Source organism: Schistocerca piceifrons, chromosome 7 (genome assembly GCF_021461385.2).
Source record: "Schistocerca piceifrons isolate TAMUIC-IGC-003096 chromosome 7, iqSchPice1.1, whole genome shotgun sequence".
NCBI classification, from domain to species: domain Eukaryota; kingdom Metazoa; phylum Arthropoda; class Insecta; order Orthoptera; family Acrididae; genus Schistocerca; species Schistocerca piceifrons.
Window position 1 is genome coordinate 51,119,485 of NC_060144.1, and position 17,033 is coordinate 51,136,517.

A 17,033-nucleotide genomic window follows, 5' to 3' on the forward strand; every position below is an offset into this window, starting at 1 on the left:
GGAAGAAATGGATTTTGGATAAGAAAACAACTAGTATCATAAAAGCAAGCCTTACAAACACATTTTCAAAAGTTAAATTTATGGGCAAATTATTGGAACCCTTTGAGATAAAAGTGGGAGTGCAACAAGGGGATGGGCTCTCACCACTGCTGTTCAGTTGTGCACTTGAGAAAGTAGTCAGGGAATGGAATACAAATATTAAGAGTGGTATAAGACAGTGTTGCAAAAAGAAGAACCTTAAAGTAAATTGCATTGCTTTTGCAGATGATATGGCCCTGTTTGCTCAAACAATGGAAGAAGCACAAGAGCAAATCATTGAAATAAAGAAATAAGCAGCTAAAATAGGTCTTCACACCTTGTTTGAAAAAACTAAGATATTGACAAACATCAAGCACTCATGTAAATACATCAAAGTTCAAGAACAAAAGTTGAAATAGTAAAAGAATTCAAATGTCTTGGAGAATGTATTAGTTGGAATGCTGGGGAAAGCAAAGCAATGGAATCCAGAAGAAATAAACTTGAACTGTCCTTTCTACTAACAAAAAATACATATAACAGAAAATCACTTTCATGGGGATCCAAAATTACACATTACAAGACAGTGATTAAGCCAGAAGCACTGCATGCAGCAGAAACACTAAAAATGAATTTCAAAGGCCAAATGGAGAAACTTGAGCTAAAGGAAAGAAAAATTTTAAGAAAAATCATTGGACCAAAATTTCTAGACAAAAAGATTATATATACATCAAAAATGAAACTCTCTACAAGAAAATTGAAAAACTTTCAGATACTATGAAAAAAAGGAGGATAAATTTTTATGGTCAGCTTCTCAGAATGAATTCCAACAGATTAACCAAACAAATCTTTGACTTTTTCCATAACCGCAAAATGAAACCCAACTGGTTTAATAGAAACTGAGAAAGACCTAGTAGAATTAAAGATTTCAGAAAATTCACTTATCGATCAAACAGCTAAATTAATTACTAAAGATGAAAACATAAGGTTCCAAGACAAATCTACACAAAAGTCCAAACCATTCATCTCGGAAGAAGAGAGGAAAAGAAGAACAGAAAGAATGAAGAAATACTGGGCCCTAAGAAAAGAAAAACACACAAAGAAATGATTGATCCAGTGTACCCCAAAGAGGGTGAAATGAAAGAAGAGGAAAGACATTTCTACAGCATGTGTTCATCTGTATCTTATTGATTAATGGAAATCTCATATAAAGATGTGAAACAAACACTAACAAAGAGATAGAGGGGCTGGCCAGTACTTACCTCAGCTCAGTACAGCCGATAAGATACACAAAACAGAACAGAAAATTTATGTTCCTAGCTTTCGGAACTTTGTTCCTTCATCAGGGAGGAGAGAGGGGAAAGAAAGGGAAGAAGGGAAAGTGGATTCAGTTACTCACAACCCAGGTTATGAAGCAACAGGGAAAGAAAAACAGGGAGGGTAGCAAGGATGAAGGCGTGGTTCTCAGAGGGAAGCCAAAGATATTCTACTGTAAGTACTGTGCCAGCTTCAAACCAAAGAGGATGCATACAGAAGTAAAGAGGTATATAGTATAAAGATAAACACAACTATGTAGGATGAAAAGATGCGTGAACGGCTAAAGAGGAAAGGGAAAGAGAAGAGTATATATTTAACATAGGTTCAGTCCAGGGGGATGGCGGGATGAAAGGATGTGTTGGAGTGCAAGTTCCCTTCTTCCTTTCCTTTTCTTTGCCCTAGTCCTAGGAGTTTTCGTGAAATATCCAGAATGGAAGAAATCAGCTTTTCTTAATACTGATGTAAATTAAAATTCAAATTTCGTAAATATTTCACTTTGCTGTTCATCATTCACATAAAAATCATTACAAAATCTTGTGCTTGAAAAATTTCACATTTTCAGTTGAAATAATGCTTATTAGCAGCTCTACCCATGCTTCATCATCTTTGAGTTTCCAAAACTGAGCTTGTAGTGTTTCTGTTCTCATGCACGTTATAAAAAACTTAAATTAAAAGAAAGAGAGGGAGAGAGATACCTGATTTTAGATTGCATGTGAGTCAGCACCAGTTGCGAATTGGGGTGTATATTGCTGTCTATATATCTTCATTGCAAAATTCTGTTGTCATTGCTTTTGGGAAATGCTTCATCATTTTTGCAATTCACATAGGGTGACTTCTTTGGAATGAAAAATTCAGACACCACTTAGTGCATAACTTCTTCATTTATTCAATACAGCCTACTGCCATTACCAACTGGCATTGTATTAACCTATTTTCTTCAAATAATATTAACTATTACAACTACCACTATGGTTGCAGCCACTGTCACTTATATAATATCTCAACAAACACTATACTTACAGTATTGTGATAATTAATATTTTGTGTTATGTACAATTGAAAAACCTTCTACAGAATTATTTATGCATGACAATACGCTCAGGAGAAACATAGACATATTTTACATAAATAGTTTTGTAAAAGGTAAAGTCTTCCAAAGTCAAATTTTGTAAAATATGAAATGTAAACATTTAGTTCCAAAAACTTTAATTTTCTGCTAAATAACATAATTACACAAGTTCTCACCTTAATATTTCATTTTTCAGTTCAGCAAGTTCCTTGTGCTTCATGTTGTACATTACTAAACAGTCTTACTATTTCTATGAAGATAAAGTAATGACATCTGTAGTAATGTGTTAACCTCAGAAATAGTTGCAGTTTTTCAAACATTCCTTGGCACTGAAAAATTGTCTACTGCTTCTGTTAACTGCAGATCTGGTCTTACACCATTTGCTGAAAATACATGGCCTAGGTAGTGCACTTGTTACTGCGCAAAACTCCCTTATCCAATTTTTAATTTAGATTAGTGTCAGTAAGATGAGTTAGGAAACTTCTCAGTTGTACTGTATTCTCTCTCATTGCACATGAGAAGACAGTTACATCACCCAAGTATACTAGAAACATGATCAGCCTTACATCTTTTAAAAGTGTATCAGCAAAATGTTTAAAAGTTGGAGGAGTGTGTCAGAGGCCAAAGGGCATACTTAGCTCTTTATAATGCCTTTTCCTGATCTTTCAAACAATCGAAAATCCAGGATGGAATGTAACAATTGGAAGAATTGTATTTGTCAAGGTGATCCAAAATGTCATTGATCCTTGGAGGAGATAGGTATCCAATTTTGTGACACTATTGGGTACACTCGTGTCTATGCAGAAGCAAAAAGCCCTTTTTTCATTACTGGTTTCTTGGGAACAATCACCATAAGTGAAGCCCAGGAACTGAAGAAAGGTGGAATTACTCTTACTTCTAAGAAATATGAAATATTTTTCTCAGCTACAGGCTGCAAGTGGAAAAGTTTGAATATCACACAGACTTCTGTATTGAGTACATTGTAATAGGCATCCCCCATGTAGAGAAGTAACTGAAATATTTGAAAACAAATAAGTCACCAAGTCTGGATGGAATCCCGGTTTGCTTTTGCAATGAGTACACTATGCCACTGGCACCTTACGTAGCTTGCATTTATTGTGAATCTCTCACCCAGTGCAAAATCCCAATTAACTGAAAAGAAGCATAGGGAATTCCTGTATATCATGAGGGTAAAAGAAATGACTCCCTAGATTGCAGACCAGTATTCTCAACATCTGTTTGCTGTAGAACTCTTGAACATTCAGTTTGAATACAATAATGTTTCTTGACAAGAAAATGCTCCTGTCCACAAGTCAGCACAGTTTTAGAAAACATTGCTCGTGTGAAATGCAGCTTGCCATTTTCTCACGTGATGTCCTATGAATTATGGATGAAGGGCAACAAGTGGATTCCATATCCCTAGATTTCCAAAAAGTATTTGTTGTACTTCACCACTGAAGGCTGTTAAAGATGGTACAAGCATACAGATTCCCAAGTATGTTAGTGGCTTGAAAACTTCTTAAGTAATACAGCATCTTGTCCTCAATGGCAAGTGTTCATCAGAGACAATGGTATTGTCAGGAGTGCTCCATGGAAGTGTGATAGGACCACTATTATTCTTTATACACATAAATGTTCTGATGGACAGGGTGAGCAGCAATCTGCTTCTGTTTGTTGATAACACTGTGATGATGGTAAGGTGTCATCATTGAGTGGCTATAGGAGGATACAAGGTGTCTTAGACAAAATTTCTAGTTGATGTGATGAAAGGCAGCTAGCTTTAAACCTAGAAAAATGTAAGTTAATCAGATGAGTATGATAAACAATCCTGTAATGTATGAATACAGCATTAGTAGTGTGCTACTTGCCACAGTCAGGATGATTAAATATCTAGTTGTAATGTTGCAAAGTGATATGAAATGGAACAACCATGTAAGGATTTATTGTAAAGGCAAAAGGTTGACTTCAATCTATTGGGAGAGTTTTAGGGAAGTGTGGTTCATCTGTAAAGGAGACCACATATAGGATGCTAGTGTGACCTATTTTTGAGTACTGCTCAACTGTTCGGGATCTGTACCAGGTTGGATTAGAGGAAGACATCTAGGCAATGTAGTGGTGGGCTGCTACGTTTGTTACCAGTAGCTTTGATCACAACTCAAGTATTACAGAGATGCTTCCAGAACTCAGTTGGGAATCCTTGGTAGGAAGGCATCATTCTTTTAGAGGAACACTATTGAGGAAATTTAGAGAAGCTAACTGAGGATGATCCTACTGCCACCAATGTACATTTGGCATAAGGGCCAGCAACATAAGGTAAGACATATTGTGGTTGGATATTGTGCCCCCACAGAGAGAATAATAAGACCTGATGCAGTACTGCAGGAATCAAGAGAGTTTAAATTTACTGCAGTATCATGGCATGAAATAGCTAACATCATACAATCCCTTAGAAATTTAAATCTGTGGGCTGGGATGAAATTCCAACAAATATCATAAAGGCAGGAAGTGACAGCATTGCATCTCAACTCTGTAAAATAATAAACCAATCATTTGATGAGGGCTGCTTTCCAGACAGACTGAAATATGCTGAAGTCTGTCCAGTCTACAAAAATGGAAAACTCCCAGTTTTCTCTAAAATAGTTGAACGAATAGTATGTAATCAATTAGAAAAGTGCAATAAAGAAGGTAATATTATTCTCAATAACCAATATGGGTTTAGGAAGGGACGAAACACTTTACAAGCTTTAAATGAACTAATCTCCAAAGTAAGTAAATGCCTTGACAACAAACAAAGTGTATCTGGTATTTTTTGTGACCTCTCAAAGGCATTTGACACAGTAAACCATAAGCTACTGCTCCAAAAATTGGGTACCTATGGCTTCCATGGAAAATCTATAAGATGGTTTTCATCTTATCTCAAAAACAGATACCAAAGGGTGGTGTTACATCAAAAGGGAGAGAAAACTTGCTCTAGCTGGAAAGAAATTCAAGCAGGCATGCCCCAAGGCTCGATATTAGGACCAATTCTGTTCTTATATCACATAAATGACATGCGTAGCAAAGTAAATACAATACTTTACGCAGATGACTCAGCTGCTGTAGTCTGCTGCAAAAATGCTGACGAATTAGTAAGGACCACGAAACAAACTCTACAAGAACTTGAACAATGGATAAAAGATAACGCTATGAAATTAAATCTTGAAAAAACCCAAATCATACACTTCAGGACCAAACAAACTACTGAATGTATATCACAAATAGAATATTCAGGTAAAGAACTGACCACAGTTGATTCTGTAAAATTTCTTGTGATAACTTTAAATAAAAACTTGCAATGGACCGACCATGTGGACAGTTTACTGAAGAGATTAAATAGTTTAGTTTATGCACAAATTAACGGATTTAACAGTGAAGAAAACTGTATACCACGCATATTTCATAACACTTATAAGATGTGGAATAATATTTTGGGGTGCTGAAAAGACAAACCTCCTTTGAATATTCAAACTAAAAAAAAAATTAAATAATAATAATCAGAGCAATGACAGGAACCAAGAGTAGACATTCATGCAAACCACTATTCAAAAGCCTGGACTTCATGACAATCCCATCCATCTTCATATATGAAATACTTCTCTTTGAACAGAAAAACTCACATCTGTTTGTAGGAAATACATTCACACATGCCTATGAAACTAGACATAAATTGAAATACATGCTACCTTGTCACCAACTCACAGTATATGAAAATACTCCATATTACATGGCTCTGAAGATCAGAAATAAGGTAAGGTCAATATTTTGGGAATCCACATTGGAGACCATTGGCACATACCTAAAAAGCAAATGTTATTATAGTCTAGAAGAATTTCTAAATGAATAAAAAGCAATGTTATAGTTTAGAAGAATTTATAAATAGGAATAGGGAGTAAAGATGCAAGTACAAATGGTATACTTTCGAAGCCATATACACTCCTGGAAATTGAAATAAGAACACCGTGAATTCATTGTCCCAGGAAGGGGAAACTTTATTGACACATTCCTGGGATCAGATACATCACATGATCACACTGACAGAACCACAGGCACATAGACACAGGCAACAGAGCATGCACAATGTCAGCACTAGTACAGTGTATATCCACCTTTCGCAGCAATGCAGGCTGCTATTCTCCCATGGAGACGATCGTAGAGATGCTGGATGTAATCCTGTGGAACGGCTTGCCATGCCATTTCCACCTGGCGCCTCAGTTGGACCAGCGTTCGCGCTGGACGTGCAGACCGCGTGAGACGACGCTTCATCCAGTCCCAAACATGCTCAATGGGGGACAGATCCGGAGATCTTGCTGGTCAGGGTAGTTGACTTACACCTTCTAGAGCACGTTGGGTGGCACGGGATACATGCGGACGTGCATTGTCCTGTTGGAACAGCAAGTTCCCTTGCCGGTCTAGGAATGGTAGAACGATGGGTTCGATGATGGTTTGGATGTAGCGTGCACTATTCAGTGTCCCCTCGATGATCACCAGTGGTGTACGGCCAGTGTAGGAGATCGCTCCCCACACCATGATGCCGGGTGTTGGCCCTGTGTGCCTCGGTCGTATGCAGTCCTGATTGTGGCGCTCACCTGCACGGCGCCAAACACGCATACGACCATCATTGGCACCAAGGCAGAAGCGACTCTCATCGCTGAAGATGACACGTCTCCATTCGTCCCTCCATTCACGCCTGTCGCGACACCACTGGAGGCGGGCTGCACGATGTTGGGGCGTGAGCGGAAGACGGCCTAACGGTGTGCGGGACCATAGCCCAGCTTCATGGAGACGGTTGCGAATGGTCGTCGCCGATACCCCAGGAGCAACAGTGTCCCTAATTTGCTGGGAAGTGGCGGTGCGGTCCCCTACGGCACTGCGTAGGATCCTACGGTCTTGGCGTGCATCCGTGCGTCGCTGCGGTCCGGTCCCAGGTGGACGGGCACGTGCACCTTCCGCCGACCACTGGCGACAACATCGATGTACTGTGGAGACCTCACGCCCCACGTGTTGAGCAATTCGGCGGTACGTCCACCCGGCCTCCCGCATGCCCACTATACGCCCTCACTCAAAGTCTGTCAACTGCACATACGGTTCACGTCCACGCTGTCGCGGCATGCTACCAGTGTTAAAGACTGCGATGGAGCTCCGTATGCCACGGCAAACAGGCTGACACTGACGGCGGCGGTGCACAAATGCTGCGCAGCTAGCGCCATTCGACGGCCAACACCGCGGTTCCTGGTGTGTCCGCTGTGCCGTGCGTGTGATCATTGCTTGTACAGCCCTCTCGCAGTGTCCGGAGCAAGTATGGTGGGTCTGACACAGCGGTGTCAATGTGTTCTTTTTTCCATTTCCAGGAGTGTAGATACAAAGTATACAAGTTCACTGTACATTCATGTTTATATATAGAATTATATGGCGGTTTGTATCCCGTTCAGTACATCCATACTTCATATAGGTGTGTGAAGGCTATAGTAATGATTCGATGAGTTACAAAAAGATTTAAAATATAATGTTGTATTTTTATTATAATAAGCAATGTATGTATGACGTATTTCCTGTAGTATATAAAATACTGTAACAATTTAGGTTAAAGACTGATGAGTCCCCAATGTTCTCAATCGAAGGATTGTATAAAAACATGTTATGTGACAATAAAGTATCTTATCTTATCTTATCTTACCTTCAACCTATTACCTTTAACCTACCCTCCTATATAAAAAACATCAACTACTTCCTCCACCGACTCTCAACAGCTCCTGTTCCTTTAGGACCTGATGCCCTTTCCCATTGCCCAATTGCCTCCAAATCTACAAACACATCACTGGTCACCATGAGCAACTATATCTTCACAGACTATTACTTCTCCCATGAAGGTATAACTTACAAACAAATTGGTGGAACAGTGTGTGAATGGCACCATCCTATGCCAGCCTATTCAGGGCCATCTAGAGGAACCCTTCCTAATAACCCACAATACTAAACACCATCCTGGTTCAGATTTGTAATCTGGCCCAAGGCTGGGAATACTCTATCCACATTCCTCTATGACCTGAATCCCTAGTCTCTTATTTGCTTCACCTGGTCCTCCTGAGCCTAACAAGCCACCTTCTTTGATGTCAATCTCAAGGATTGCTAAATCTGTATCTCTGTCCACATGAATCCTACCAACCACCAACAGTACCTCCACTTCTAAAGCTGCCACTCTTTCCATACCAAGAGGTTGCTTCCATACAGAGTAGCCACCCATGGTAGTTGCATATGTGTTGATGAGCAGTCTGTTTCCAAGTATGCCATAGTTTTCACTAAGGTCTTCATAGTCCATAATTACCATCCCAGCCTTGTATCACTTGCTTTACCTTATCAATCATCTAACAACCCCCTTATACCCATTGTACAGCCACGAAGCAGAACTACGTTATGATTTAGTACTACTAGAACTGTATCAGCTAAGCCAAATTTTCCACTAGAGTTTTGACTACATCTCATTGTACCCTGAAATGAGAAGTGTTCTCCTGACTACCTCCCCACCCATGCCACAGTGGTATTCTACTACCCACACAACCTAAATAATATCCTTGAAACTTCCTGGCAGATTAAAACTGTGTGCTGAACTGAGACTCGAACTCGGGACCTTTGCCTTTCGCAGGCAAGCGCTCTACCAACTGAGCTACTCAAGCACAACTCACGACCCATCCTCACAGCTTTACTTCTGCCAGTATCTTGTCTCCTACCTTCCAAACTTCACAGAAGCTCTCCTGCGAACCTTGCTGCCCCTCTCCTACCCCCTGTACTGCCTCCTGATGCTGTATCTAGCAGTCCTGTCCCGTCCTCACTACATTCCTTCAAGCTCCCACAGGCAGTACTAACATCTTTCCCCACCCCTATCCTACTATCCCTCCTCATCCTATTTCCGCACTTCCTTGCTACCCACCACAGATAGGTTTCGGTTCACATCAGACACAGTCACCGTCTGGCCTCTGCACACAGAAGCAGTGGCCATGTGTGTGTGTGAGTTGTTCTTATGTAAATGTGTGTTTTCTCCTACTCCGAGGGAGATCCAATGATTTCTTATTTGAGAGTCTTTTTGTTGTGCCTGTCTCCAACTCAGCCTCCTTGCTATATACTGAGTAGCAACTATCCTCTTCATAATATTGTCATTATTCCATCCTGGTCTTTCCCTATTGTTGTTATTCCATCCTAGAATTTTCATTCCTTGAACTGTGACAAAATTTTATTTGAAATGAGGTACTTGATACAAAGTATACAAGTTCACTGTACATTCATGTTTATATATAGAATTATATGGCGGTTTACTGATTTTGATTCAATTGTTGTGCTTTATGGAGTATTTTGTTTCTGTTCTTGAAGTTATTTCAGTTTTATTAATCATTATATATTTACAGTTTGTAATATTGCTTGCAAAGAGACATGTAGCAGTATGTCATACAAGCAATATTTATGAAACTGGTTTTGCACTGATGAATCTCAAAAGCAGTGTTACCCCCCAAAAGTTAATTTTGTTTTTCCTATCATGTGTGAGATATCACATGTGCAGTACCATTCCTCTGTTAAATTGTAAGGTTGTGTAATTTTCAACAGTCTGATGTAAACACCTTATTACTATGTGACAAATGCTTTTAATTTCCATGTTAATCAAAGGTTGGATCTACGCGGTAACGAGTGGAATTGTAACTGCAGTATTATTCCTTTAAGTGGCTGGACTTTGGTCCGTGAAGAGGCAGTGGCAGGAAGGCCAGTTTGTCAGCAACCACCTGAAGTTGTGGGAACACCTTTACACGAGTGGTTTTGTACCTATGGTAATGTATGCACCACTTCCGATTTGCAGAAAGACTTGAGTGAGTTTGTTGAACTAACAGAAGCAATAGCAGACAACCACACATTTTTGGAACCAAGAAATATTTCACATATTATTAGCAACTGTTTCTTCTTTGGAATGTCTTCTGAACTAGGGTCTAGCATTGACCTAGTTGTTGGGCGTTTTATACATTTGTTGGGTAATATACACCAAAGAAAGCATGGCACTGCCACTAACAAGAGGGGACCTGCTCCTCAAATAGATACTGCTGCACTTGCAAGACAAGAACCAACATTAAGATTTTCTTATATCTTTCAGAATATTCCTGAAAACTTAATAGAGGCTGTAAATGCTGGCTTAGAGGCTGAAATTATTTCAATGTTGCATTCAAGTAATTCTCAAGAGACTGCCCCCAGTATTGCCACTTCCAGTGTCAGGATAGTTATAGGCCTTCGGGAAGAATTTCGTAGAATTTTCTCTGTATATCAGAACTGTTCTTCTCCTTTTGTGAGCAGAACTGAAATGGAAGCAGCTTTTCCTCAGTCTTCATCAGCTATTGGATTTGTAGATGTGAGTCTCTACATTTACTTAGCTGTATTAGTAATGTGGGCTCAATAAATGGAGCCACACATCATTGCTTTGCATCCCCAGTCTGTGAAAATAATAATAATAATAATAATAATAATAATGATAATAGAAAACTAAAAGGCTTATTTTTCAAATAATATCTTTGTTGTGATATTACCTTTAGAAGTGGTTTTGCTTTATCTGCAAGACGAAGCATTGATCTTAGAGGTTTAAAAAGTCTTTCACAAAATTTTAAAATACCTATTATAGGGGTAATGTATCTTTTTTACATTATTTTATTTTTGCCACTTCATACATTTCTGTTGATACCTTTGTTTAAAAATCGATAATAATCAGATGAAGGGAACTGGCTCCAAACAAGGGCTGTGTGAGATAATGTTGTCTTGCTGCCAGTGGAAGAAGTTTGTTTGGGCCTTAACAGTTTATTATTTTTTTCATTTCATTCTTTTGCTCTTTGTTAATTTAACTTCCAAGGAAACTATATTTGTGTCTAATGACTTGTTTCTTTTCATATTGTTGCATTCAAGTGATCAGCCACTCATGCTTTTAGTTCTACAAACAAAATCATCTTGTCATAAATAAAACTTGTAATTTCCAGTTTAACCTCCTCATCTTTCTTCTGGTGTGAAATGTTGTTTCTGTCAAAATGGAACCTTATCTGCTCCCACAATTTGTTACAAATAATCAAATAATAAGACTTTCATTGATTTTATGTAAGATGGCATCATATTTGAAATTTGTCCAGTGATATTTATAATTTTGTGTGTACATTCTGTGCACTAACTTCTTGAAAAAGTGTTTTTCAGTATTTTTCATGTCCATATCTCCAGGAGTACATATGTTTATCAGCACAACTGTACTACTCTCTTGAGAATTTTTTGAGGTTCCTTGTGTTTGTCTTAATCCTACATTTTTGTTCGTTCATGAGGAACATTTTAGTTGCATTGATGTTTAATTTTATTTTCAATTTCCTACCAACTTCTATGAAAGTCTTAAATGCTCCTTGTTTCTTATTATTAAGTAACATCTTCAGCATGTCAAATAAATGAAATCATTACCAATAATTTTATAGCTTCTGTGAACAAATTATTATATCAAAAGGCAACCATTCATCTGCAAGTAATTAGCGTGTGGCACATCAATATGTGATACGTGTAATGTGTAACAGATCAAGAAAATCACAATATCATTTGAGCTACAATATTATTATTTTATGGCATAAGTATGCTTTTTCTCTGCATCACATCCAAAACACACACACACACCAAACCACAAGAATGCAGACTTCTGTTGCCCTTGTAAAACTCTGTTTCCTCAGTTCAATAACTATAATCATAATTAAATGAAGATAATCAAGTTTCAACATATTTGTTAGAATCAATTAACATAGAAAATTATAATATTTTAAGTAGGAAAACAGAGTTGGATACAGGGCAACCTAAGTTGATTGTGGCAGTAAGCAGCAGTCAATAAATATACTCATCTTGATTTCTCATAGAAATTGTTCACTCAGCTTGTTGTCCTGTGAAATTCAGATTATGATTCTTTCAGAGCTCCTGGTCTTGACACATTTATGAAAAGAACATAATTCTGTTAATGTTGGACGATCATATTATATTCTTGAATTCAACTTGGGTAATAATATGACTCTCCTCACTTATGTAATAAATGACACTGGTTAAAATGATGACTTTCCAATCAGACTCTGCTTTTAAGGTTCACTGATTGTATATTTCCTGCTCTCTCTTATTTAAAACGGATATGGCCTAGCCGCAGTGGTAACATTGATTCCCATCAGATCACCAAAGTTAAGCACTGTCGGGCTGGACTAGTACTTGGATGGGTGACCATCCGGTCTGCCGAGCACTGTTTGCAATGAGGTGCACTCAGCCCTTGTGAGACAAACTGAGGAGCTACTTGATTGAGAAGTAGCGGCTTCGGTCTCGTATACTGACATACGGCTGTGAGAGCGGTGTGCTGACCACATGCCCCTCCATATCCGCATCCAGTGACGCCTCTGGGCTGAGAGTGACATGGCAGCCAGTCAGTACCATTGGGCCTTCCAAGGCCTGTTCAGATGGAGAGGAGTTCTGATGTAATACAAACATTAACATTCTCAATACAGTTTGATGTTATGGCATACATTTCATAATACAGAAATGCACAGACTTGGCTTCCCACGTCTGTCTTCCCCAAACCAAATGCAGAGACTCTTTCAAAAAAGTTATAATGTGGGAAACAAAGATAGTCCACCTCATTGGTCCAAAGAGTTTGTAAGATAACATAACAGGAGTTCTGAGATGATATTTATAAGAAAAACAATGACCAGCACAAAAACATATTCTATGGAGAAAATAACAATTAACTATTCCTAAGAATAATGAAATTTCAAATTATGGTTGCCAGACAACATTATGATACTGAAAACTCCTATAATGAAAACAAGATATGCAATTTTCAAAAAAAAAACATCGACAAAATATGAATGGAATCAAACAGCTCACTAAGCAGGGATATATTGTCAACTATTCTTGATCAGGTAACACTACGGTATAGATTCATTTCACCCTCCAAATAGGTTTGTTGTATGATTTTCTGATCTATTAGATGTACCATGTGTCTATGTGACATCCATAATTTATTTTCATATGAGTGGTTGTCTTTCCTAACTTTTACTATTGTATCCATCCTAGAATTCTTGTTATAAAGATTTCACAATACATAAAATTCCGTTGAACAATCTTACCACACAATTTTCTTATTTTTTTTTATCTCTATTGTTCTATCATCAGTTTTTATATCTTACACTCTCACTTTTGAACTGCTCTACAGAAAATTACATAAAATAAGGGGAAGGCAACAGCTTAACCATACCAGACTGGATCTAGGCACACACAAACACGCCACAGAAAACAGTTAACACCAGGTTTCGAGCTGTAGCTTTTTTTCTAGTAAGGCACACACATCTACACAAACAAGCATGCTAGAAAAAGAGGAAGAGTTGTAAGGCTAGTGTTAACTGTTTCCTATTACATGTTACTGTGCCCCACACACCAGTCCACTATACTTCCCATTATTTTATATAATTTTCCAACCAGGAGTTTCCTTTATTGTCATAGATGGAAAATTATTTGCATATCAAGTCACACATTGATGCTGACTGAATCAAGCATCTCTTTACTTCTTTACTGCATCAAATAATAGTCTGCATTCTAATTTGAAGTTATTGCCACAAAATTTCTCTTTCATTGAAATCATTGTGATCGTCATGCAATTAAAGTCATTAAGGATTATTTGGAGGTATGGAATTTGAGGGGCAATCACCCATGGCTAACAGAATTATTTAAGTTGCAGTAAAACTCCCTTTTTAAACTTTCCAACAGACTGACCCAGAAAAGTGTAAAATATGAGAAAATGTAAAATACAGGAAAGCATGGGAAACACAACAAGAGAAAAATGAATAAATTACTCTTACTGTCATTCTCTTTATATTTTCAAACTATGAAATTAAAACAATTTAAAGTTTGCTCATTTAAAAAATCAGCAACTTGGAAGCAAAAGTCTTTCATGAAACCACTGTAAAAAGATACATGTGTTCTAATGTGAGACGTAGTACTGATAATCATTATAAAATTATGATAAACAAAAATTATAACACAATATTGGTTAGAACAATAAAGTTAGCAGTCTTTGTAAATAGAGAACAATAGGCCCGAAATCTACAGCCTGTTGCCAACAAGGAGGTCACTCGGTTTAGGGATGTCTTGGGTGAGAAGGCGGATAGAAATTGTTGTCATGCTGTGGAGCATCTTGAGGAGGAATGTCTATCTCTGACATCAATTTGTACCACCCTAAGAGTATGCACCTGGTATTGAGTAGTGTACTTCATGCAGAAGCAAAAACCTTTCATGAAAACCCATTATAGAGACAGCTATCTTCAGAAGTGGTGTTTATTTGTATAAATGACTGGTAAATTAACTTAAAGCTGTTGTAACACAATGCAATGAGCAGAAGGAAGGTTGCTACTAGAGCAACTGTTTACATCATGATTGACGTTAATGCAGTGACTCGGCATACTTTCCTGTATTAACATGATTCACGTTGTCCATCGCACTTCACATAATGCAGACTGGGAACTGTCTGCTAGGCACGCCCGATGTAAAACTGACTGGGCACAGCCCATGCTGCCTGAGTTGTTGTTGTTCCGCCGGCAGAGGGTGTGGGCGAATTCTCGCGTGCCCTCTGGTGGACGGGACTTTACTTGCGGCAACTACTGTCCATGATGCGCCGTGGCGATGTGCGCCTCCCACGATCTTTCTGGTGGCTACTGCATTTCCCACCCTTCCAAACACTGCAAATCTATAATACAGGCAGCCATGACCGAGCATGCTGACAGTGAAAATCTGGTTTACCACATGAGTGCTACATTACATGATCAATAACTCTGCATATAGCCTATGTTTTCAGCTTTGTTTCAAGAATCGGAATACGGTGCACTTTCTGCAGAAATATGTATGAAAATCAATGTTAAAGGTGATGCTAATGTCAAAAAACTTAAAATGGTGGAAATGTTGTAGCACAGAATCATTAATGATGGAAAAGCATTGAGAGAATAGGACTTCTGCTGGGACCGACAAAAATGAATGTAAAAAGTAGTAAAACATAAATCCAGGAACATAAAACTGGGGTTTTACTGCATTTTTGACAATCAGTCATGCACTTCAGCTTTTTGTGCTGTTAAGAGTACCAGCATCTTTTTCATAGCATTTGAATCCAATGTACCGGAGATTATTTTCATGGTGTAACTGTACTTGTATATGAGGTCTGTGTGGATAATATGTCACAATGGTTTAGTCAACTCATGCAGATATCAACAAAAAATTCAACTATTATGACTGTCTTTTGCTTACATCAGTTTGAATTTTGTTTTCCTTGAACTTATGTTATCCTTTTGTCAAGTCAATATACAGTATTATGACTGTGACCATCAACTCATTTTAGCCAAACAGTAATTTCCAGTCTTGCTTGTCCATTGCATTGTTTGTAATGTTTGCCAAATAGTGTATGGATCTAAGTATTCAATAATCTTAGTAGATTCTTTTCTTAACTCTGTTTTGCCACATGACTGTTTGATCAATTTCTAACTTTCTGATCATTAACTTGCTGTTGTTCATTTTCTTAGTCCACACATCTCAAAGAACTGCTGTTTTACAATTTCTTCTTCACAGTGAGAGGAACCTTTTTGAACCATCCAAATTGCCTTAAGTACTAATATTAACATTCTGCAGTATCATCCAATGATATTCCAGTCCATATTTCTACTAATTAGTATAATATTCTGAGCTTTGAAATTTTGTAAATAGTTTGTACACTTTCTATTGAGTGTTTGTAGTTCTATTTTTGTTCCTTTGATCAAATTATCTTTTTGGAAGCATATAAGCATCTTAAATGTTAGTTGGAAGATAAATATATTATTCTTCCTTTTTATTTTTCTGGTTGGTTCCAACACACCTACCAAAGATTGTTATTATATATAGATGACCTCCACTTACATCGTTTTCTATGACAAACTTGTCTTACACCTGAAAATTCGTTAAGACCTCATAGTGTGAATTTACATCATATTCCAGTACACCTTAAATTCTTACTGTTGTCCACTGTACAGGCATTATCATTACATATCACTGTATCTGCTTTACCTGTTATCTTACACTCATATTTTACACTTTCACTTTACTGTACTTTGTGGCCATGATTGTTAATATAATTTTACTTGTTGGTACAACTGTTGGACTAGTCCTGCATAAACTGAATGTTATATGCCTAAATTATATATATGCTTTTCTTGCCATTGGAATGGTGTTTTCCCCTTCTTTATTGTTTCTGCTGTAAATTTAAAATTCGTGATCTGGAGTCAGTATTGTAAGACTGTCTTGCCACTCATTGATAATTACAAAATGTTTGTTTTGTATTTATAGACATAATTCTTTGCTTCTAGTACAAAAATATCATAAAACTTCAGAGAGATAATTTCTCAGTGTTTTGATTGTAAAATGTATTAGGACCATCACTTTAGTTCTAAAATTAGTCTGATCTAATGTATTTTCAGCTTTTTTATATGTTATAATTTTGCTAATGCTCTGTACCTGATAGTCAATATTAAACTCTGTTTAAGTAATAGAAAGTGCTATGATC

General features: G+C 37.7%; 1 protein-coding gene across 2 annotated transcripts in view; it reads left to right on the forward strand.

The window, feature by feature from the left end:
* Positions 1 to 17,033, forward strand: part of LOC124805368 (carboxypeptidase N subunit 2-like) — a 221,893-nt gene that overhangs the window by 141,954 nt on the left and 62,906 nt on the right. Inside the window, exon 6 of one of the 2 annotated variants that reach the window (XM_047265921.1) lies at positions 10,094 to 10,251. In XM_047265921.1, the coding sequence (XP_047121877.1) occupies positions 10,094 to 10,251 (158 nt within the window). Of the gene's footprint in view, positions 1 to 10,093; positions 12,705 to 17,033 lie in introns of those variants that run through there. The other variant, XM_047265920.1, reaches the window with a different exon arrangement.